The sequence below is a fragment of the Onychostoma macrolepis genome, chromosome 16 (assembly GCF_012432095.1).
Source record: "Onychostoma macrolepis isolate SWU-2019 chromosome 16, ASM1243209v1, whole genome shotgun sequence".
NCBI lineage: Eukaryota > Metazoa > Chordata > Actinopteri > Cypriniformes > Cyprinidae > Onychostoma > Onychostoma macrolepis.
Genome location: NC_081170.1, coordinates 34,001,597 through 34,027,259, shown reverse-complemented (window position 1 = coordinate 34,027,259; position 25,663 = coordinate 34,001,597). Strand labels below are relative to the sequence as shown.

Here is a 25,663-nt window from a genome sequence, read left to right as displayed (position 1 = left end):
TAAATAATGAGAGAATTTTCATTATAAGTTCAGTCATAATAAAGTAATGGAATCATCTGAAAGACAGAGTGGCATTTCAAACTCAACACTAGAGTGACGTGATGCAATTTTGATTTTTGAGGATAAAAGTTGCTCAGTTTCCTCATGGGAGTGTGTTCAACAGAGCAAATCAGATTGCATCCATCTCTCTTAAACATGAAGGATCTACTTGAAGAAAGAATATCTATCAACACAGAATTGAGAACTATGAAAGCATTCAAGAAGAATGAAGCCAAACTCTTCCATTAAGTTCCTGATATATAATATCATCTTTAGTGGGTCTTTCCATAATTTTATTCACTCGGTTTATATTATGCTAGCAGTCCTAATAAAATGTCAAAGAAGAGCTTGTGCCATTTTTCCTACAATTAGTGAAGTAGTGCTATTCACAGAGGCCTGTCACAGTTCCCCAGCACATGTGCTTAATTAGTTTATTCATCCCTTCAGTGCCACAGCAGCCCTATGCAAAATATCACCTCGCTGTAGTTATAAATACACACACTCACCTCCCTTACACAGCAGGATTTATCAAACACAAAATCAACCCTACACCTACTGTACTCGTACACTAACCCTCAGATGATCAGAGGGAAATCAGGCTGTATAAACATCTAACAAATGAATCAGGAAAATCATAAACTTGTATTTTTCAAAATATTTCTGACTGTAACTCCTCTAGAGCTTACACTCTAAATACACTTACTCGTATGCTCACATGTGATCAGATCAACCTCGTCCTCATCTTATGTTTGTTTTTTGGCCTGCATGTGGCAAACATTTTTCTTTTTCTTCTTATTAACTCATGCCTATATTGTTTATTTGTAGCTCTCAACATGAAGGTTTGGGAATTTTAGAGTTTGAACTAAAATTCTTCACACTGCGTTAAAATTGGACATAATTCGTTAAAGGTTTCAGGGGGAAAATCCTTTCAAATGAATAACACCAGAAGATCTTATGCTGGTTTTAAAATAAAGCGATGTAAATCACATTTGTGTACGTTTCAAACAAAGCGTAGGAGCCTGATGAAATGCAGACGTTGGTAAAGGTAAAGTGTGTTCCCACATGTCATCATGATATGTGATGAAGCACAGTGAGCACAGTGATATATAATGAATATATTTACTCAGTCACGTCTGGGAACACAGTGTTTCCCGACACTCACTGCTGCGAACTCATAAACTCTGGAGAATGCGCACTTTTCCTAAGACAGAAAGTGAACCAAACTATCAGTAACATGTTTTAAGAGTGCATGGAATGATATTTAATGTGCTTGATGGGTATTTACACTTTTACAGATCACTAGACAACACCTGTCATCAAAACCCCAATTAGAAAGATATATGAGACACTTCATTCTAATATCATGCAGACCTTGGTATACTGTAAAAAAAAACAATAAAAAAAACAAACACAACTCTAAGGGTTTTATATATAAAAAAACGTTTAATGTTTTGCATTTAATAGGTTTTCATATCTGATTTCATGTGTGGCTGCACTGTGATGATAAACTGCTCCAGTGGTTTCTGAGCTCAATGCATCACATCCGCATGTAGGCCACCTGTAGACAGAGGATGAACAGACGGTTTAGATTTATTACTCTCTCAAATCTGCAGTAAATAGTACAATATGTACATTGTGAAAAAAACCCATAGAGGATCTGTAGGACCTACTATATGCCAAAATATGAAGTATATAATATTAATATACAACTTAATGCATGAAATGCTGCAATGCAATGTGCTTAACTAGTGTTTAGAATGAACTGCAATTAATATAACTAATTATTTCCCTTAATTCATCAAATGTTTTTTTTTACAAAATTGGTTTAAAAATAATTGCACTACATTGTTTCACACACAGGTTGACAATAACAAAGTATTTTTAATGCTTTCGAGAAGTCTGATTTTTATGGAAGCCCGTTTCCGCCACTGAAAAAATAAAAAAATTATAGCGACTTTTTATCTCACAATTATACAAACTATACAAACCCACAATTGCGAGACATAAAGTCGCAATTCTGAGAAATAAAATATATAAACTCACAATTCTGCCTTTTTTTCTCAGAATTATGAGTTTATATCTCTTCAGGATTCTTTGATGAACAGAAAGTTCAAAAGAACAGCATTTATTTGAAATAGAAATCTTTTGTAACATTATAAATGTCTTAACTGTCACTTTTGATCAATTTAATGCATCCTAGCTAAATCATAGCATACATTTCTTTCAAAAAATAAAATGAATAAATAAAAAATACATTTAAATCTTACTGACCCCAAACCTCACCTCTCAGATGTGTTTAATTTAAAAAACAGCAGCATTATTATGTCCAACTGCTGAAAAATGACTAATTCTGGAATCTTTTCATTTACAATAACAACCTGAAAATTAAAAAGTTAGCCACAAATGGCCACTGAACTTTGAAAGCATAATGTAAAAAATGCAGCAAACAGACAGGAGCGACATTTAACCTAATCAGCTTCATGCAGGCCTTGAGTCCTGTGACGGATGATGATAAACTCTGGCTCAAGGATTCGTCCCTGCTGTGGGTTCCTCACGGCCTTCAGTGAGCTTATTTCCACTAACTCATGCACAACATCAAATAGACTGACAAGCCAGCAGTATTTCAATTACATACATCAGAGTTACGGCTGCATGGTCCTACATCACTGTAACTAATATCCACTAGCGTTCAAAAGTGCATGATCAGTATTTTTTTTTGGCAGGAAATTAATACTTTTATTCAGCAAGGATGCACTACACTGCTCAAGAGTGACAGTAAAGACATTCATAATGTGATTTCCAATAAATGCTGCTCTTTTGAACATTCTATTCATCAAAGAATCCTAAAAAATAAAATGCATGACAGTTTCCACAAAAATATTTTTGCAGCAAAATGGTTTCCAGCAATCAGAAACCTAATAGATAATCAGAAAGCAGCAAATCAGCATATTAGAATGATTTCTGAAGGATCATGTGACACTGAAGACTGGAGTAATGATGCTGAAAATGTCATTTCTATTTCACAATAATACTGTTTTTATAGTTTTTTTAAATCAAATAAATGCAGCGTTGGGGAGCAGAAAAGACTTCCTTCAAAAACATTAAAAATTCATACCAAGTCTAAACATTTGGACAGTAGTGTATATACTGTATAACAACATTATAGCTAGAAATTAAATGAGAAATTTGATGCAAACCAAATATTGTAACATATGAATGTCAATTCTGGCATCACTGCTGAAACGGGTCTCTATGCTCGGATTCGTTAGCATTAGCTGGCTCAACTTCCCACGAAACACTGGAAAACATCTATTCATGTAAACCTGATCAACGATAACCTTTTATATCTATATAGGTCAGTTGTTTGCTTGTGTCTGCTTGCTCTCAGCACAACAAAGCATTGAATGAACTGCACCCAGCATTCCCAGAGGCACGTGTGCTTGACGATGCCTGTCTGCCATTTTATCATCAGAGCACTACAAAAATTGGCAGGATGAGTGATAGTTTTCCACTTGATGGAGAAAGTACAATGCCTGCAACAGCTACAGCAGAGCAAACACATGTTGCTAGTGTGAGAAACAAGGTCAAAATAAACCATGGCAACAAAAGAAGGACCAAAAAAAGAAGTTTGTTTTAATGTAGCTTTTATGTTAATCTCCCTATATTGTCCACTTATTAGGTTCTGTTTCAGTTAGAATGTTCCCTACATAAGGTCAGGTCTGCATTCCCGCGGCTCTCCCGCTGGAACTGCGGGACCTGACCAGATTTCTTGCGACGCGGCTTAAGATCCCGAATAAAACGCGGTAGCAGTCGGTAACTCTGGTGTAATCTGAAGGGGAGCGGGCGGTCTAACAATATCCCGTTCCCGACCTCCTTTCAGAACAGCATATCTGCTCTTTATTCTTATTGACCACCGGTACAGCCTGCACTCAGGACTGTTATGCACGCGCTGCATGCATGAACCAGTGCTTCGTTTTATTTGCGGGGTCCGTGCGCAGCATGTGCATAACGATGCTCAGAGCAGGCTAGCCTACCGGTGGTGAAAATACAGCCCTCAGACAGAACAGGAAGGTTGTTGATCAGACAGAGCAGTATCCAAAGTGTGGATGCGCTGTCCTTGAAGAACGTTCAACTCTGTTTTGTTTATATTTTGCTTAGCCTATAATTTTAAATGACAGATGTTGTATTTATTTATTTATTTTTCTCTGTGACACTTTTCTTACTGTGTTAACAGCAAGATGTTAAATGAATTTAGTATTTTGACAAGACTAATAAAAATAAGGAATACAATTTTTGTACATTTTATTTTTGTGACACTTTTTTTTCCCTACTGTGTTTGGCAGCAAAATGTTAATCAAATTTTGTGTCTTAAGACTTGTAACCCAAAGATTGCGAGTTTGAGTCTCCGGTCCGGCAGGGGTGGGAGGAGTGAATAACCAGCGCTCTCTCCACCTTCAATACCATGACTGAGGTGAGACCCTTGAGCAAGACACCAAACCCCCAACTGCTCCCCGGGCGCCGCATCGCCACACACACTGCTCCGGGTGTGTGTGTGTTCACTACTGTGTGTGTGCACGTGGATGGGTTAAATGCAGAGCACAAATTCAGGCCACACGTCACTTCACTTAAAATAACACATACAATTTTGTGCAGACTACACTTTTTTTTATTAAATTTGTTAGCCTATCTCTTTCTTTTAGTAGCGGAAATTTAAATGTGAGATTCTGGAAACTAGATCTAAATTTAGCGGGAACTAGGGATGCACGATATTGGATTTTTGCCGATATCCAATATTGCGATATTTTTCAAATAATTTTGGCCGATATACTAATATATTTCACTTTTTGTTTGGACACAACACCAAGTCTCTCTGTGCAGAAATTATAAGCAAAATATTTTTTAATTTTGGTTAGTTTTTAACAAGAACTTATTTGTTAGAATTAAATAAACCACAATGAAGGTTTTTTTGACAGCACATTGAAGCTTTGAAAATAACTATAAATAAACTATATATATATATATATATATATCAATCGCTGCATTTTTTCCTCTCTCAGAAAGATGCAGTGTTAACCTTAACATTTTATTTATAAGATTTAACATTTGTAGATGGTCTAAAGCAAAAGAGTTGTAAAAATTCTGAAAATCGTTTAGAGCTTATGATTTGTTTAAAAAATAAAACATATTACACATTAATGAATAAATCAGTACATATAAAATTATTTAATTTACAAGTGTCATGTTTGTGATTTTTTTTTCATGCAAGCTACAGCTTCTGACCTTTAAATCAAAACATACTCATTATTTTATGACATCAATTACTGCTTTATTTAATCAGAAACACAGTCTAAATATTACTTGTGTAGGCTATTTTATTTTTAATTTAATTAGAAGTAGGCCAACAGCGCCCCTACAGATTAAAACTCCTTACTGAGCGTGAGTTAGGACCCGGGGGAGGCTGCCGCTGCACGTGCTATTACCATTTACTCTATCACACACCGAACACGTCACTCTGCACTACTTTCACAGATTAAATGCAGCGATCCAAAAGAGTGAATCTAATCATCATTCAGAGTGATCATTCAAGAATGAGCCACACTGTAGATGTGATCTAATCACTAGCACACCCTGAGCACATGTGAGTTATCAGCAAGACATATCGGCATAATTTTTCATATTGGGCCTATGCCGATATTTACATTTAAAGCCATTATCGCCCGATTCCGATATCAGTCCGATAATATTGTGCATCCCTAGCTGAACAGTCGGGTCGGGAAGAAAATGATTCAAAGCGGACAGTGGTGAACAAAGAGCGAATATATTGTTGGAGCAGGTGAGTGCGAAATATAACCTCGCGGGAGCGGGTGGGAGTAGGACTAAAAAAACAATCTGGTAATCTGGTAACAATCGCTCGGACCTCTAACTCACAACTCAAGTGTTACAGATGACAGACCCAACAAAAATTCCCTTTTCCCAAAGAATTTCAGCTCACCTCTTTTCTCTTTATCAGCTTATTTTTCTCTCAGTAAGAATGTAAATGGAAATCTAGATTCTTTTGAAGAGGATAAAGCTGCACATCAGCACTGGGTCAAGCCCTGAAACTCTTCACAGGGAGGTGGGGGAAAAGACTGCCAGGAGACAGCCGTTTTGCTTCCTTAATTGGGAGCAAATATGCTGGAGAAACAACAGAAACTGAGGCAAGTGTTTCAACCAGGCTATCTGCCTGATACCAATGCACATCTGCTTCAAAGAGATGTTTTATTTTGTTTTTATGTATTAGGCTATAGAAAAGCATTCTTCTTTCGCACACAAAGGCATTTTAAGCAATGCGGACAAGATCTACTGATGTCAGCTTAGCTGAAGGTGGGCAATTAAAAATGCTGTCAAATGGGGTGATGGGTAACAAAACTTTCAGATAAAAGACATACTGTATGAACAGTAATATACAGAAGGTGGTAAGAAGACCCTTGTTATCATCCATCTTTATTCTGCTGGATCTGTCTACATCCTTTGACACTGCAAATCAGCAGGTGATCCTGTCGATCCTCATGGCAGTGACCGTTATGGGAACAGCATTTGCTGGTTGAAGTCTTGCCTCATAGTGAGATAATTCAGGGTATTTTGGTAGGAAGAGGTGTTTAAATCACATCAACTAGCCTCTGAGGTACCTCAGGGCTCAGTATTTGGGCCCCTTTTCTTTCTCAACGTACACTACATTGATGAAACATTCAGGAGCATGAAATTGTTGAATACGCCAAGGACACACAGCTATACATCTCTGCTGAAGCAACCAGTGACTTTATGGATCACAGAGGTCTTTGTAAGAGGTCTTTTCAAGTAAGTCAAACAATTTAACAACTAAGCCAGAATTCCTCCTTTACTCTTACATCATTTAAGGACAACATGACTAAACTCAATATATCCACATTTTCCACCGTGAAAGTAAGCTATTTTCTGTGAATGACTATTCACCATTTTCTGTGCAAGACTTTAGATTCATTAGCAGCAATAGGTAAATAACTAGACAAATGAATAATGCAGTAAACAGTAAAACAACTTGTGCTTTATTCATTTATGATTACTAATAAAATAAATACATAAATAAATAAAGTATTTGTGACTCTTTATCTCACAATTCTGACTTTTTCTCTCATAATTTCAAGAAAAAAGTCTGAATTGTGAGATACTCAGAGAAATGTTGCTATTACTGTTGTGGAAACAAAAAAAGTCCCACTTTATATTATATGTCCAACTTAGCCTCAGGCTCTGGATTACAGGTAATAATGTTATAAATAATGTTCAGCTTCACTTCATAAAACCTTCATTACACTTCATCAAATATAATGTAAATAAAGAGCAAGAAACAAAGAAGTATAATGACCAAGTAGTCACATGTTTTGGCATGTGTGTGGTCAGAGCGGTATGTGACCTGATATGAGTTCATGCAGCGCAGGAATGTAGGCAGTCTGGAGGTGCTGGACATCAGAAGCTTCTGGAGCTCCTCACATGAGCTCTGAGGGAGCGGCAGAGGATGAACACTAATGTCCTTGTCCCAGACATCCACAACACTAGAAAGATAGGAGGAAAAAAAGAAGATGAGTGAGAGAGGCAAATGAAGGCACACATTTTTCATACTGCTCCTGCCAGAATCATTTCTCAAATCTGAGCTAAATGAAGCTGGAGTCCATTTACATGTATATTGATTTTTAGTAAATAAACAAAGAGTGGGCTTCACTTATATTATCATCAGAACAGTAAAAATAGTAGTTCAGCTTAAAAAAAAAAAAACTGTGGACCCTAAGAATTGATTATTATTTAAAATTTACATATATATATATATATATATATTTTATGCCATGGTCTGTCTGAATACTGGATTCTGATTGGCTGGCAGGTGTTGATTAATTTTGTTGAACTGCACAGGTAGTTCCAGGTCAGTTTAATCACGTTCTATATTAATGCGCTTCCTATAAACATTGGTAACCATAGTAACATACAGTTACAGTTGAATAGTAATACAGACGAAAATAACCATCATTTTTATCGTTCCGGTCAAATATTGCAGCGCAAATATTATTAACATCTTTAATATGTGAATGCTGGCAAATGGCCATGGCATAAACGGGATAATCAACGGCTGGCTGTGCATTAAACGATCTGAATGCACGACGTGGAGGTGAAGAACCACCCGACGCACAGCTAGCCGTTGATTATCCCTTACATAATATAATATAAGTAGCCCAATTAATGAACTGTGTCAATTTTAAATAATAATACATTTTTAGGGATCACAGATTTTTTAAGCTGAACTACTTATAACAACATGGATAGAGACTTATGTATTTATATTATTATTTTTAAATATATTTTATTTTTATATAATAATGTACACATCTATAAGTGCTATCTTTTTACACTTCTGTCATAAAAAAACATTAATTAATACACAATTAAATAAATATGATTGAGGTTATTGTATAAAATAAATAAGAATGTTGCAGCCTAATATTGAGCTGATTATAACTAAACTTTTGTTATTTTCTGTAGAGCTGCTTTATAGCTGAAATTGATTAACTTTTTAACACTTATTGCTATTACTATTATTGAACTAAATTTTCAAGAACATTGAACTGACTTGAGCTGAATAACAACACTTGTCTGCTGTAGAACTGCTATACAGATGAGCTTGTTTCATAATTGACTAATTTTTCTACTTTAATATTATTTTTCTGTTTATTACTGTGCTGCTTTTCAACAATTGGTATTATATAAAGCACTATAGAAATAAATGTGACTTAATAAAGGAATAAACTGTTCTGTGTTATATTGGTTTAATTTTTCTTTGTCAAAATGGCACAGTGAACAGCTCTGGTTCCACTAAACTAAAACTTCTGACCGATAAAATGAGGTTTTGGTGAGCTAGAACAAAAGTTATCAGGAACACAGACTGAAGGTGAAAACAGAAAGCGTTACTTCCTCTGTGCAATAACTCTGCACCCGCAGAAGCAGCTGGACCTTAAATTACATTAATCTGACAGTTTGAAACATTACTGTTTTAATCATGTCATGGTAATCTGTCAATACGCTGCACTGAAGACAGCCGAGCGAGCGGAGAAACGGAGAGACTTATGTCCTGACACACATTATGGAGATGATCTATTCAGGACATTTCACTGACATTTACCCATCTGTGCTGTAATTCCACAGAAAGCGCACATGAAGCTCTTAAAGCAGAAACACTGGAGAAGCCCAGAGAGAGAAGCTTCATACACTACTACAACCAGGGTTTTTCCTCAATCAGACACACTCTTTTGGTAGTTGGTCAATTACATAACAGTAATTAATTCTATTGATTACATTTTGATATCAGACACAATATTCTACTTCAAAGTGCAATGGGAAGTCTGAGCTAGGACTGTGCTTCAATGAAAATGTTGCTCCTTAACAGGATCTTAATGATTGAAGTAATCTCTAAAGGAATAGTTCACCCCAAAATGGAAATTAGCTGAAATTAAAATGTTTCTAACTTCAAACCCTTGCTTCTGGCTAAATACGAGTTCTCCGTCCATAATAACGCTTCCTGTTGTCTTATCTGAATCAGGAGAGAAATATGCACAGTTCAAGCACCGTTAGAAGCAAAAACAGTCCAAAACAGCTCTAAACAAATATGTGGGTGGATTTTGGTGTTTGAGGACAACATGAGATGGACTTTTTAACTGGAGGAAGCGTTATTATGGATTATGGACTCATATTTTGACCAGAAGTTAAAACATCTTGATGGTGGATTTGTTTTTTTACAAACATGCAGCTTTTGTCTTCTCCAGATGTTAACTGATGGACTGGAGTGGTGTGGATTATTGTGATGTTTTTATCAGCTGTTTGGACTCTCATTCTGACGGCACCCATTCACTGCAGAGCATCCATTGCTGAGACACTGATGCAGAGACACATTTCTACAAACCTGATGAAGAATTTGGATGGCTTCTTAGATGGCTTGTGGGTGAGCACATTTACAGAAAATTTTCATTTTGGGGTAAACGATTAATTTAAAATATCTGAAGCCAAACAATGCTTTCCCCCAAAATATCTGAACAGAGAAGCGCTCACACCAAAGGACAAATAGATAGCTTGGATCATCATTTATAGAGGTCCAGGCTCAGCTACGGCCGGAAGTGACGCAAAATCTCGCTGGAAGGACAGGAAGAAAGTGAAAAAGAAATTAATTAATTAATTAAATGGACTGTAAGGAAAACAACTAGCAAACTTATCAGCCTACGTTGTGGCAAAGTCCTTCCAAAATCTCTTAAAATCTTGCCAGATGGAAAGAAAAAAATTAAACGTGAAGAACACAAATAGTGAACTAGAATTGCGTCACCTCCGGACATAGCTTCTAGATAAAACCGTGCATTGTTTGTTGATTGGATGGTGAGCTTGAAGTTAACTATAAGAAAGGGGCGGAGTTAAAGTGCACTAAATTATTGGAGAAGTCCCATGTGCGTCACTAGAAACAAGTCTGCCATTTCACAGGAGTCAAAATGAACATGCACAGATTAACTGTTTACAATAAAATTCATAGCAGGCATTTATGTAGACAATATAGTGAATTTTCATTTCATGCCAACTTCAAAATTTCCCAGGCTAATACAGTGAGCAAATGAGCAACTAGTCACTACGTTTGCAAGGTCCATAGCATTAAATCTTTCACAGTTAAAGTAAATTAAATATTTAAATATATAATATTGGAACTATAGTGGAAACTGTGCAATGCTTGTCAGCCAGCAGTGATTCTGCTTTACTTCTTATACTTGCATCTGATGTGATATAGTTCATAATCCGACACCAATTAGCTTTAAAAAACTGACAGCAATCAGCAAACTTGAACATAACCTCCAAGCTGTGTCACGGTTGAGTGTAAAGAGCTCTGCTGATTATAATGGGGGGTAATTTAGTGTTTGTTGTGTTGTGATGTACTGCTGACGTCCTGAACAGAGGTTATGTAGGTCGTTTGTGGTTGCCGCCCAATGTTGCAACTTTATAATGTCCAATGTTGCTTCATGAATGCACAATTCAACTCAGTGTGCTCCTGTATGTATTGTAGGGCCCACTTTAGTTTGGGGACCAATGCTCACTATTAAATATGACTTTTGCCTCAATAAACTCTTAATTTGCTGATTATTAATTTGTAAGATAGTTGTTAAATTTAAGTATGGGGCAGGTTTTAAGAGATCTAAAATATGGTCATGCAGAATAAGTCATTAATATGTACTTTATAAGTACTAATAAGCAGCCAATATGCTAGTAATATGCATGCTACCTATTTAATTTACTGGATGTCACAGCCTTGCATCTTGAAAAACAGAAATTATGCTGATTTGCAAAAAAAGGCCTAATATTATCTAATTTGATTATGCTGAATACAACAATATCAATAATAACTTTCCATCATGTACAGTTTTTCACAAAATAAGAATGAACAGATTTTCTAATTACATTTATCAGCTTTAACGTACTTATCAAAATACCAACAAATGACAAAAAGAAGTATTCAAAATATATTATTCAACTTTTCAAAATAAGCTTTTTGTCCACAAAATTTGTAATTTTCCGTCATGTTTGGATGGAGTAAAAATCTACAGATGTGGCAGAAAACATCTGGCTCATTTGTGCATTTTCTTCTGTCACTGGCCATAATTTAACTTTGGAATCAGGATTAGGCATAGAATATGATATTATTTTATGCCTAATCCTGACATGTGAAAATGGGCTGAGAATTGAACAAACAGTTGTATTCTGGCCCAGAGAAAGCCAGGAACCATGTCTTTGTGGCAGTTTTTTCTGCTGATTAAGGGAGAATAAGAGACTTCACCTTACAAATGCTTGTCAAAAGCAAAAGTGCTGCGAAATGCATCATATTTTATGTGAAAGTGCGACTTGCTTGAACAAAATAGATTGGATATTTTTGGATTTTGGTATTCATTCAGCAAATATGATGCAGGTCAGTGGATAATATACCATTAATATGGCATAAAAATGCTCTATTAGTTCAGGGTTTTTTTATACCAGTCAGTCACTTGCTGTCTAAATGAGCAGTTTTTGGCCAGACTAAACTGCAATGCTAAGCAGACATTATGTGGGTAGTCAAAAGTCTGGTTCCTGTAAGACCATCCTTTATTTAGCATAACGGCTCGGGGCCTGTATCTGAGCGCCATGAATCATGTTTGATCCGCACCTCTACATACAGCGAGGAGGAGAGAGCATCGCTTAGCGCAGAGTAGGAAAACGGGCAGAATTAATGTACACTTGAAATAAAGGTGAGCGAGACGAGGTAAGAGGAGTAGAGAGTCGTGACGACCTTCTGGTGTCAGAGACACAATGAAGTGCAGAGCGCACACCCACAGTCCCTCTGTGATTCAGCCGCCGATCCCAGCATCCCCGGCTCCTCGAGCTCTTACCATGGGAACATTACATCTCGAGGAGGGATGAGAGTAACTAAGCCAGCATTTCTCCCAGCTTGTGCATTTACATAGTATTTTCTTGGCTACTAGATGCCATACTTTAACAATTTTAACAGCTGTAGTTCCTTTCTGATATTTTAAACATTTCTGCAAAGGCAAAGCGCACATTTTGTTAAAACTGTTATGACTGAAATAGTCAATTTTACATTTACATTGAAATAATTTAAATTGTTCAGGGCTTAATGTAGCTAAAACAGACTTGTTTGTAACTGCTTGAAAGCTGTTTTATGAATCAGTAAATCAAAATAACACATTTATGTTACTTTTATTACTCCTGCACATAGATCCACGTTTCTACCTGCATTTCCTCGCGCAACATTACAGGGCTTATTTTATTTAAAGTAATGAAAGTGTCTTTTATGTGTTTAATTTTAGTTAAAGCTACGCTATGTAACATTTTAAAAAAAGCTATCAATGAGTGAGTGCAAAACAAATCCATCTTTCCAACCGTATCTTTACACTATAGCAGCACACGAGATAAAAAAGAAATAAAAAGGGTAATTGCAACTTTTTAACTCACAATTCAGATTTTTTTCTCACAACTGCAAAAAAAAAAAAAAATAGCAAGATATAATCTCAGAATTACGAGGAAAAAACAGAATTGTGAAATAAGTATGCAATTACCTTCATTTTTTTATTCCGTTGTGCAAACAGGCTTTCATATTACCCAGATACACTTTGATAAACATAATAATGATTTTCATTTTAGAGTGGATAGGAGTTACTTCTTTTATTCTATAAAAGCAAGGCATTGACAATATGTGACCCTGGACACAAAACCAGTCTTAAGTGTCAATTTTTTGAAAATGAGATTTATACATCATCTGAAAGCTGAATAAATAATCTTTCCATTGATGTATGGTTTGTTAGGATCGGACAATATTTGTCTGAGATACAACTATTTGAAAATCTGGAATCTGAGGGTGCAATAAAATCAAAATATTGAGAAAATCACCTTTAAAGTTGTTCAAATGAAGTTCTTAGCAATGCATATTACTAATCAAAAATTAAGTTTTTATACATTTACGGTACGAAATTTACAGAATATCTTCAAGGAACATGATCTTTTCTTAATATCCTAATGATTTTTGGCATAAAAGAAAAATTGATAATTTTGACCCATACAATGTATTGTTGGCTATTGCTACAAATATACCCCAGCGACTTAAGACTGGTTTTGTGGTCCAGGGTCACATATATGCATTTTTCTTGTTTTAAGGCTAACAAACTTTAGAGATGTTTATGCTTTATGTTGTCCTAATATTGTTTCACCAAGGTTTAAAAGTGGTCTACAAAGATATTAACACATCTATTTATAAATTAGACTACAAAACCCATGTGATTTCATTTACATCCTAAGGTGGAATCTGATTAGATATGGACATTAATATGAGTAATAAGCATAGATGCCAGGGTGAACTATGACTTACTCTTGGAGTTTGCTGTCAGAGCAGAGGATATACAGCACTTTGACTGCTTGAGTGGCCCGGCATGACTGATGCTCTCCGGGATGAACCTCATCTGCGGATATGAAGCTGTCACCCCTCGCTGCTGCGTCAGGAAATGAGGCGACCAGAGCGTCCGTGTTCAGAAGCCACAGCTGATAATTAAAAGAGAAAAGAAATTACCCGAAGAGCAGATTTAAAGGGGACGTAATGTGTTACAAAGCCTCCTGGTTTCAGAGTTTTCTCTTTTGGATCGACTGCTGTCACGGCAGAGAAACAGTTCAATTAACTAGATGAGTAAAGTTTGTAAACAAACTTTGACGTTGGCTTGGCAAGTTTGAAATAACTTTCATTTGAAGATTTTACTTTAAGTCAATAAAATGTTCTAGCACACTGCAAAACTGTTTAAGCAAGTTGCTAACATGATTTAACACGCTGCTAACATGAAATAGCAAGTTTTAACACATTGCAAGTATGTTTTAGCACATTGCTAGCATGATTTAGAACATTGGTAGCATGTTTTAATATGCTGTTAGCAAATTGTGCATATTTTAGCATGTTGCTAGCATGATTTGACATGGCTTTGTCAAACCAACATAATTAAAGTTAGTTGAACTGTTGACATGTTAGCACAGAAGGAAGATAACTCCAGTATGTTTATGACTAAAGCTCAGAGAGACGGTGCAATATGTTTTGCAAGAGACCCTGAATAACTCTGACTACATTACATGCACCTCATAATGTGATCATAATGAGATATAGACAATATTATAGCATTTACCTCATGTTAACGCAATACTTTGATCAAACGGATGCGATTAAGCTCATATAACAACCATAACTGCAGTAAAACAAGTGGTGTCTGCTGATTTTAACAAGCATGTTAACACTTTAATCGCTTCTATTCCAGTGTGATCAAAGTGCGCATGTGCTTGTGAGGTACACAGTACAAATTAGGCATCACATTTTTGAGTGATTTTTGAATTTAATGCAGTATAAAATATCACTTGCATTGGGATGTGTGAATACTAGCGGCAGAATAATGAAAGTTGCATGTAAACGGGATGCTAAACATCTGTTAAGTCCTTGCTCTGATTATTGGAAATAATCACATTATATTGCACATGGAACAAAATTAACCTTCTTGTACATATACACTGAAACATTTTGAAATGATTTAATGCAAAAAAGCTAGAAAACTATTTTTCATTCAAAAATTGCTAGTCAATTTAAATAATTAAGTAACATCAATGTGTAATTTTTTTTTTTTGATGCAAGACTAAAAAAAAAAGTATTTTCTTGTAAAACATGCTCCAATTAATCTTTGTTGTATTTACATCTTCCAATTTTTTTTTTTTTAACAGAGTATGAGGTTTTAATGTCTGTACCAAAATCACAGCCTTGTCATCCGGGGTTTGGATGGAAAAGCGAAATATACTCTGTGCCGATGACAGCTCGACCAGCCGGGCCGCTAGAGTTCGCTCCAGGAATCTCTGCCTGTATGAGACACAATAAAAAAACTCTCTGACTGAATATGATCTACAGATGACAACAAAATGAATAAATCAAATGAACTCGCCAACCTTTCTGAACTAGGCTCGGACACCAAACTGAGCTGTGTTATATCACACTCTCCATCTTCACGTGGCTTTACTAATATTTCAGTTATGTAAAACTTCATCACCTCTGAAACACAAAAGACAGTGAAATATATTAAACACAGAAAATTGCACATTATTAACAGCTGGAGGTGCAAGATTATAAGAAATTACCTCTCATATAATATGCGCACCTTCATTTCATAGAAACACATTGAGCTTTCTTGTAATAAAAAAACTAAGTTATAATATAATTCTGAGCTCAAGAATTGTTTTCCAGGCCAAATATTGAAAACTATTTTAAGAATGGAATTGAATATTGTGTAGAAAACAACACTTTAGCTGTTGTTTAGAGCAAAAACCTACATCATCTTGTTGTACTTTTGCAGACTGGTGTGTAATTAATTACATTTGGAATATTTAATTCTGATTGATTAATTGCAGCATTCTGCAGTCAAGTACTTTGCATACTAACTAAACTGTTTAATTGACTGTTGTCAAGTCATACGCATTTATACAGCGCTTTATAGAAAAACGTTTCAAAGCAGTTTCATATTAATAAACTACAAAAATACAATAAAATACAATACAAATGGTTTTAGACAATACGCATGGTTTCAAAGCAGCGTCAAACTAATAAACAGGAGAATAACAGTTCTGTAAAATTATTCAATTATAAAACAAATTCAATTTCAGCTATAAGGCAGCTCTACAGAAGACAACAGTGTCATTTACTTCAGTGTGGATTAAATTCGGTTCAATAAGCTATACATGCGGTGCTATTGTGGTTTTGATCAAGTGTTTGACTAAGATCATTTGTAGCACTTCTTAATATTTGTGTAACATTTAGCTGAACACAGTTATCCCGCAATGCAAGCTTGTTAAAGTGTAGCAAAAAAAAATTTAAATGTGAAGATGCATCACGACCAGGGTTGCCAGGTCCCAGAAAGATATTAAGTCGCTCAATAGGAATAAAAACTAGCAGAGTTTTCTCCTCAAAATCCCATAAAGGGCCTTAAAATAAATGTTTAGATTTGATTTATTATGTTTTTCCTATTAAGATTATTTTAACTAGATTTGCTTATATTATGTGCATGTTTAATTATTTGATCTGATCTAGATTTAATTCCTCTTTTTAAATGTTGATACTTTTAATTCTTCTTTTAATCTGTCTTTAATTTTAATTCTCAGCACTTTGCATGAATTTTTTTTAAAAATGCGAGCTATAAATATGAACAACAGTCACAATGTGATACGCTAACAAAGCCATTCATAAATACTATGTCTATAGGCTAGTTTTTACCCTAAAACACAAACTGTCCTTTCACTTCCCCAGTTCTTTTAACACACTGTAGTCTAAATAAAGAAAATACAGTAAAAACTGATATTTTCTGATCTCAAGACAATTATTAATAGCATACACGCTCTTTTCTTTACAATGCTGAACCCAATTAACCTGATTTAAAATACCTGATGTGGGCAAAACTCATGATATCTCTAGTTTATGAAGTGGCATCAAATCTCATTATTTGAGAAGTTCATCAAAGAGGACGTATTTCAATGCAGAAGACATGAGTTATTCATAAAAAACATGAGGATGAGTAAATGCATGTTCATTTGTGCGTAAACTACCCCTTTAAAATACTGGAAAAACACAAAAAGCTACAGAACTTACAATCACAAAAAATAGACCTTTGCAAACAGATAAACAAGACTATTTTTGCTTCAAAAGCACAGCACTTTTATAAATACCCAAGGGTCAATAACATAACATTTCAAAGCAAATTAACGAGTCTCAGGCTGTTGCTAATGGCAACAATGAATGGCCGATATGCATCATGGGTAATGGATGACTTCTATATAAATAAGCACTGGTTTTCTTCATTTGCACTCATGTAAAATGACTCAATGGTGTGTTACCACATTATTCCGCTGCTTTGCTTTCCATACCTGCAGTGACTTCCTCGCCCAGCACCGCAGAGCAGCTCCTGCAGGACACCGTCACACGCTTGCTGCTGCGCTTCTGCTGCGGACACACACAAATACTACGGTGAAAGGAAAATTTGGCCACAGGCTGCTTTATATGGCAGTGGTAACATGGTAATATTTATTACAGGTTGAGTCAGTTCACTCGGCAGGCATATTCATAACACACTCAGCTGGAAACAGCAGCTATTTAAAGCCATGCAAGCTCTTCATACTTCTGTGTGATTTGAACCTTTTCTATTGTCAGCTTCAGAGGAAAAGTTGAATGGAATACTAAAGTTTTTTTGTTTTGTTTTGTACACATTTTGTAAGTGTTTACTGATTTCTACCATTCAACCCTATTATGAAAGTTATTCTGGAAAAAACATATAAAACAAATTTAGTCCTTAATTTACAGGAAATATAAACTATTGTTCAAAATTTTGGGGTCAGTAAGATATTTTGAACAAAATTCATTATTTTATTCACCATTAAATTGATCAAATGTATTTTAGGACATTTATAATCTTAGATGAAAAAGATGTTACAAAAGCAGCACAGCTGTTTTCAACATTGATAATAATCAGAAATGTTTGTTGAGCAGCAAATCAGCATCTTAGAATGATTTCTGAAGATCATGTGACACTGAAGACTGCAGTAATGATGCTGAAAATACAGCTGTGCATTACAGAAATAAATTACATTTTAATATGTCATTTTTAATTTTAATAATATTTCTCAATATTACTGTTTTTATTGTATTTTTATCAAATAAATGCAGCCTTAATGAGCAGAAGAGACTTCTTTAAAAAAACAAAAAAGACAAAAACAAATCTGTTTTACCAATTCTAATCTTTGATGATAGCTTAATTCAAAATGTCATTGGTTAGTTTATGAAGAACTACAAAGTGCAAACCCATTTTTGGATGACAAAATAACTAGCCTAGCTTATTTTTTAAGCTAAATCTGCAGTCCTGTGACTTGCTATTTTGGTAACAGGCTAGGAAACCTCATGCAACATGAGCAGAAAATAAAACATTCTCATGTAATGTTTATCTTGACCTCCTGAGGCTGAACACTTCTTTTCAGTAAGCATTTGTTTTAAAAAAAAGTGTTTCACAGTCATTTTTCAACTTGTTTGCAAACTTCTGCTTCGACTGTATGCTGAAAATATTTACTTAAAAAAAAAAAATCAATAAGAAAACCGACGACTGTGTGCTGAAGTCATTTAGGATTGAAAAAGTGCTGGAAAGTGTTTTTATCTCCTCAGCATGGCCACGGGCTACACACAGATTGAGCTTGAGAAAGAGAATCAATCCCTCTTAAAGACATGAGTGCTTCTCCTCCACAGCTCGGCCGAGCGTAATGTTTTTAAGAGTGGATTTCCTCTCCGCCTCTTCAGCCTTCATTGTGATGAAAGGAAGCCATCTGCCTCCTCTGTCAACCCTCAGGCTGTGTAAGTGAGATCTGTGCACTTCTTAGGGTGGGAACATCACAACTGCGTGTGTCTTTGAGTGAAGAGCTCTGAAGCTTCACCGTTTCAGCAGGGATGAAGCAGACATGCAGCACTCAGTTGCATTAGTAAGAGTGCTATTTTTGCTTAATTGAATCATGCATCTCTAAACTCCACAGCTTACCTCTGCAGAGGCTTTCTGAAGCGAGTTCTCTTCCCGTACGAGGGTTTGCTCACAGCTGCTGTCCCGAGCCAACAGAAGAAACGTGTCACCGAGCAGACAGTCTCCATCTCGTGGGAGCAGCTTCCTGTTTGCGAAGGGATCGGGGTGGCAGCACCAGTCGTCCACTAATGCATTCCAGTTTCCATTGGGCAAAGGAAGAACTCGCCCAAACGTCCTTTAGGAGTAAGAAGACAGTCTGATAATAGCTGAACAATGAAATAATGTGTCTGACAGTGAATTGATCACTTTCCTTTGATGCACTGCTTCACCAAATCAATGGAAATAAAAAAGAAAGAATAGTAACCTGTCTTGAAGCACCATGGACCCACAAGACTGGCACAGGAAGGAGTACGTCACATTGACCCGCAGCTGTCCAATCACACTGCAAGGAGCTTCTGGAGGAAGAAACACAAAACAAACAAAACTAAAGCATACCAAGAGATGATACTTGTTTGGATAACCAATGATTCATCTGATGATACTGAGTAGATAGGGTCAGAAAACACTGGCTGAGTATAGAGCTGAGTATTATTTATTAATTAGAGTGTTTATTAAAATGTTACTATTTTATTTGTTATTTCTAGTGCTGTCAAATGATTAATCACATCTAAAATAAAAGTTTTTGTTTACATAATATATCTGTGTGTGTATATTTACATGTATATACACATGCATGTGTTTTTATTTATATATACATAATACATAAACATAGTAAACACTCATATATTATGTTTTTGTCCTTTTTTTATTTTATTTTTGGCAAATATTTCTATTTAGCTTTAATTTAGTTTTATTTCAGTTTTAGTTTTAGTAATTTTGGCACTTCAGCTTAAACACTGTATTTCAGTTAATAGCCAAGGCAACATTTTTAATTTCTGTCTAGTTGCTTTAAGTGTTTTGTCTGATATTAATATTTAATCTTATTTGAGCTTTATTTCAATTAACAATTAGTTTTAGTTAACAATAATAATACTGCTACAGAGCATTCCAAAGATTGTGTAACATATGTATCGAATGTAACAAACAGTAAAAAAAAAAAGCTAAAATAAAACATATTACAATATTAATCATAAATTATTAATAAAATAATATTTTAATTTTTTGAAATTTAGTTTGTTTAACTCATTTTGTTATGCGTTTCTGTCAATTATATATATTTTTTCCCAAATATTTCTATAGCTTTAATTAATTAATTTATTTTCAGTTTTTGTCATTTTAGTACTTGAACTTACACTTATTTCAATTAGTTGTCAAAGCAACATTTCTCACTTCAGTTTAAGTGCTTTAGTTTGTTTTTTTGTTTTTTTTTATCTAATATTTATATTTTATCTTAGTTCAGCTACATTTAATTTAACAAGACGTTTTAGTAGAAAAAAAACTACAATGAAGCATTCCAAAGATTCTCCATTATTCAATTGAATTTCTTTCACTTCAGGTTAATATGTATAGCGCTTTTCATAAGTATCAGCTTTACAGAAAGTTCATGTTTCTACATTACAAGTGCTGGTCATATAATTAGAATATCATCAAAAAGTTGATTTATTTCACTAATTCCATTCAAAAAGTGAAACTTGTATATTATATTCATTCATTACACACAGACTGATATATTTCAAATGTTTATTTATTTTAATTTTGATGATTAGAGCTTACAGCTCATGAAAGTCAAAAATCAGTATCTCAAAATATTAGAATATTACTTAAGACCAATACAAAGAAAGGATTTTTAGAAATCTTGGCCAACTGAAAAGTATGAAAATGAAAAGTATGAGCATGTACAGCACTCAATACTTAGTTGGGGCTCCTTTTGCCTGAATTACTGCAGCAATGCGGCGTGGCATGGAGTCGATCAGTCTGTGGCACTGCTCAGGTGTTATGAGAGCCCAGGTTGCTCTGATAGTGGCCTTCAGCTCTTCTGCATTGTTGGGTTTGGTGTCTCTCATCTTCCTCTTCACACCCCATAGATTCTCTGTGGAGTTCAGGTCAGGCGAGTTTGCTGGCCAATCAAGCACAGTAACACTATGGTCATTGAACCAGCTTTTGGTACCTTTGGCAGTGTGGGCAGGTGCCAAGTCCTGCTGGAAAATGAAATCAGCATCTCCATAAAGCTTGTCAACAGAAGGAAGCATGAAGTGCTCTAAAATTTCCTGGTAGATGGCTGCGTTGACTGTGGACATCAGAAAACACAGTGGACCAACACCAGCAGATGACATGGCAGCCCAAATCATCACTGACTGTGGAAACTTCACACTGGACTTCAAGCAACATGGATTCTGTGCCTCTCCACTCTTCCTCCAGACTCTGGGACCTTGATTTCCAAATGAAATGTAAAATTTACTTTCAGTTCTCTCCTTGTGAAGCTCTCCCAAGTGTTTGAATCGGATTTGCTTGACTGTATTCTCAAGCTTGCGGTCATCCCTGTTGCTTGTGCACCTTTTCCTACCCAAATTCTTCCTTCCAGTCAACTTTGCATTTAATATGCTTTGATACAGCACTCTGTAAACAGCCACACCTTTCAGTAATGACCCTCTGTGACTTACCCTCTTTGTGGAGGGCGTCAATGTTCGTCTTCTGGATCATTGCCAAGTCAGCAGTCTTCCCCATTATTGTGGTTTCAAAGAACAAGAGATACCCAGAATTTATACTGTAGGGATGGTCATTTATTCAAACTCAAATGTAAATATTCTAATATTTTGAGATACTGATTTTTGACTTTCATGAGCTGTAAGCTCTAATCATCAAAATGAAAAGAAATAAACATTTGAAATATATCAGTCTGTGTGTAATGAATGAATATAATATACAAGTTTCACGTTTTGAATGGAATTAGTGAAATAAATCAACTTTTTGATGATATTCTAATTATATGACCAGCACCTGTATAATCATGAGCAGAAAACTGTTATCAAAGGTGATGTCTACATGGCAGACTGTACAGTTATCACCCAGATAATGCAATCATGCAGTTAGTTAACTACTCATTAGGAAACCATTTGATCATAGTATTACAACTTATGGAGAAAGCCATTTTTGTATACTGATCAAGTCCTCACAAGAGTTGGCATCATCATATGACATAGAGTATAAATAATATGCTAAAAAAGAAGTACTTACAGTCAGCTAATTTATTTTTTATTTCAGTTTTAGCTTTAGTAATTTTAGTACTTTCAGTGAATTGCCAAATGTGACCCTGGAGCACAAAACCAGTCTTAAGTCGCTGGGGTATATTTGTAGCAATAGCCAACAATACATTGTATGGGTCAAATTGATCAATTTTACTTTTATGCCAAAAATCATTAGGATATTAAGTAAAGATCATGTTCCATGAAGATATTTAGCAAATTTACTACCATAAATATATCAAAACTTCATTTTTGATTAGTAATATGCATTGCTAAGAACTTCATTTGGACAACTTTAAAGGTGATTTTCTCAATATTTAGATTTGTTTGCACCCTCAGATTCCAGATTTTCAAATAGTTGTATCTCAGACAAATATGGCCCTATCATAACAAACCATACATCAATGGAAAGCTTATTTATTCAGCTTTCAGGGGATGTGTACATCTCAATTTTGAAAAATTGACACTTAAGACTGGTTTTGTGGTCCAGGGTCACAAATGTCTAATTTCCATATAAGTGCTTTAGGTTTTCCATCTAATATTTATATTTTATTTTATGTAAGCTTTATTTAAACTAACATTTAGTTTTAGTTAGCAAAAACAACATTGCTGTAGAGCATTGCAAAGATTGTCAAATATAACACAAATAGTATGAATAATATGTTCGGTTTAAAAAAATCTAGCTTAAATTGGTTTTCTGGGATAAATAGTTTAGAGTCAGCTGACTCTGAGTTGTTCTGACATGAAGTAAAGCTCAGGCTCAGAGCAGCAGGTCACATTACTGGAGTCTGCTTTGTTCTTCATTGATCTCTGTTAATCTGGTGTGTGTGTGCAGCTCATGCACTCATTACTCACATTCATCAATCCAATGAGAATCAAATACGAGTGACTCTTATAAGACCTCCAGATGCTGACCTGGGTTTGGTGAGAAAGTGCTCATGGGTAATGATCAGCGTGTACCTGTGGGCTGCTCCACCTTTAGCCGCAGTCTGAAGTGTGATCCGTGTTGAGTGTCTGCTGGACTCCTCTGGCACGACGTCTCCAGCAGACTCACACCAGGTGTCAGTTTCACCTGATAGGTCCTGTCAGGGGTCTGGACGCTCAGGAGGGACTCTTGTTTGGACTCGATCTTCACACCTGCATCATCCCTGACAACGTCACTGCTGAGGGGGTCAAAGAAGAAGTCACTGGTCAAACATTTATGGTAATAAACTAGATTTCAGAGATGTTTGTCCGTGTAAAACATGCTGCCTCAATGCTAGGCTGTTGAAAAGTGTCCACTCAAATCTCTAGAATGTTCTTCGGTAACACTTTATTTTAAGGTGTCCTTGTTACAAATGTTACATGCATTTAGAATTATAACAACAATGAATTATGCATAATTACATGCAAGTAGCCAAACCCATTTAGTAAGTACATGTAGTTAATTAATATTACACTGTACTTAGATGTATAAGTACACTGTAACAAGGACACCTTAAAATAAAGCGTAACCTGTTCTTCTTTTAATAAAAAAGTATTTGCATTTGAATCATTCACGTCACTTAACCAGTATTTAATATTGTTGTATTTGTATTAACTTTTGCCAATTATTGTTTTTCTGCTCTAAAGGTGTTTGAGCTGTCAAAGAGATCTCAGAAATGGCGGCATGATTCAAAAGGTTCCTCGTAAGATGTGTTGTTGGATTCACCAATCAAAAGATTTAAAAACAAAATTGTCCTAACCGTATTAAATGCGTCATCTTAAATAAACCATAGAGCTGATTAAAAGTAGAGATTGCAGAGATCTCAAACTTTCCAAATCATTTCCAAAATGTCTTCTACCTCTCAAATATTAATCCAAGCTCTACAATAATCCATTCATTTTACAGTTTAATGGACATGTTTCTGCCATTAAAATTTTCTAAAGAAATTTTAAGAAAATCCAAACATAAGAAAATTTGATGCTAAGACAATTTACTCTGTGTTGTGTTTTTACATTACAGTTTTTCTATATTGTAATTTGTAAAATATGATTTTTAAAATTTTGCTATTATATGTTATTGTGCTAAAATAACATATAATAGTGCACCGATCAACATTTGCTTGCTTTTGTACACCTTAAGATAAATACTTATTAAAATTATACAGTTGAGCTGAAATTGAACATTTTTAGTCAAATAGTAAGAAGAAATTATGAAGAAAAAAGTCAGTTTTCTCTTTTGACAACAATGTGTTTCTGTAACCATCAAACACTATCAGAAAAGAGTCACCCTGGACTGCTGTAAAAAGAATGCTATATTTAAAAAGATACATTGTAAACTGTACCACCCCAAAACTGTCCACATTATTATATAATAATAAATAAATAAATATTATATACTCCTGATCAATACTGCCATCTGGTGTTTATTTCTACACTCCTGACTGTTTGAGTGTAAGCTAGTGTCAGGAGCTCTGTCAGAAATGATAAACTGTATTGAATGCTCCTCCGAATATGTTAACAAGTACAGTAAACTACCAGAAATTATTATATTTTTAGTATTCTCTGGTGTTTTAACGTGATCCGTCATAGCGTGCATTCTGCAAATGTAAGTTAACGTTACTACCTAACAGAGCAAAGGTAGTAATAAGGCTTTACTGACAATAAATGTCATGTAAATAGTTTCTTGCTGCTTCACTCACAGATTTGATGAACCGCAGAATATAAATAACTGAACGAGCATTAACACAGAAATAACCCCACGCTTTACTTTACCTAATGAACAAAAGGCCACTTTGCAGCGTCTGTCTGAGCTCAAGAAAGACGAGGTCTTGTTGCGCAGTCTCTTCCATTGATATCCCTTACCAGGAAAATATATTAATATATATTACAGAACCGACTCATTCATCGATTCTGCTGAGGAGCCCCACGCGACAAACACAAACACCGTGACAACACATTCTTCTTCTTTGGTGTTTCCCGTGACAACACATTTCCGCGACACGGTCAGGAAGTACATTATTTCAAATTAAAAGTCTTCAATAAACCGTTTTCATCGATATTTTATTTGTGTAAATAATACTAGATACAAAGTATATTATTAGGAAATTAGGCATTTAATTGACACTTACATAAAAATACACTGTCCGATCATTATTTATTAGAAAGACAGATATTTGTACAACAGCGCGAATTAATGGGGCCAAGCCCTTTTTTTCACTCCCTCTCTCTCTTCCTTTTGACTGGACTCTTTAAAGTATTGATTATATGTCTGTTGTTTTGTTTTTTGTTGATTTGAATAGATGTTGTGATGCTGTGTGTATAAAAAACAAAACAGAAAAA

General features: G+C 35.2%; 1 protein-coding gene across 3 annotated transcripts; it reads right to left on the bottom strand.

Annotated features, from left to right (window-relative positions):
• Nucleotides 1-1,442: 1,442 nt before the first annotated feature.
• Nucleotides 1,443-25,319, bottom strand: ube3d (ubiquitin protein ligase E3D). Of its 3 annotated transcripts, none has more exons than XM_058745882.1 (10): nt 25,097-25,319; nt 23,321-23,523; nt 19,543-19,633; nt 19,200-19,413; nt 17,548-17,620; nt 15,583-15,685; nt 15,388-15,496; nt 13,985-14,154; nt 7,469-7,607; nt 1,443-1,597 (listed from the first exon to the last, which is right to left on the bottom strand). In XM_058745882.1, the coding sequence occupies exons 1-10, from the start codon at nt 25,171-25,173 to the stop codon at nt 1,577-1,579; spliced, it is 1,200 nt and encodes a 399-aa protein (XP_058601865.1). In that variant the 5' UTR covers nt 25,174-25,319; the 3' UTR covers nt 1,443-1,576. The 3 variants fall into 3 exon arrangements, with proteins under 3 accessions (XP_058601865.1, XP_058601866.1, XP_058601864.1); XM_058745883.1 differs by having other exon boundaries at nt 17,548-17,623; nt 23,321-23,520; XM_058745881.1 differs by having other exon boundaries at nt 17,548-17,623; nt 25,097-25,318.
• Between the last annotated feature and the right edge of the window lie 344 nt (nt 25,320-25,663).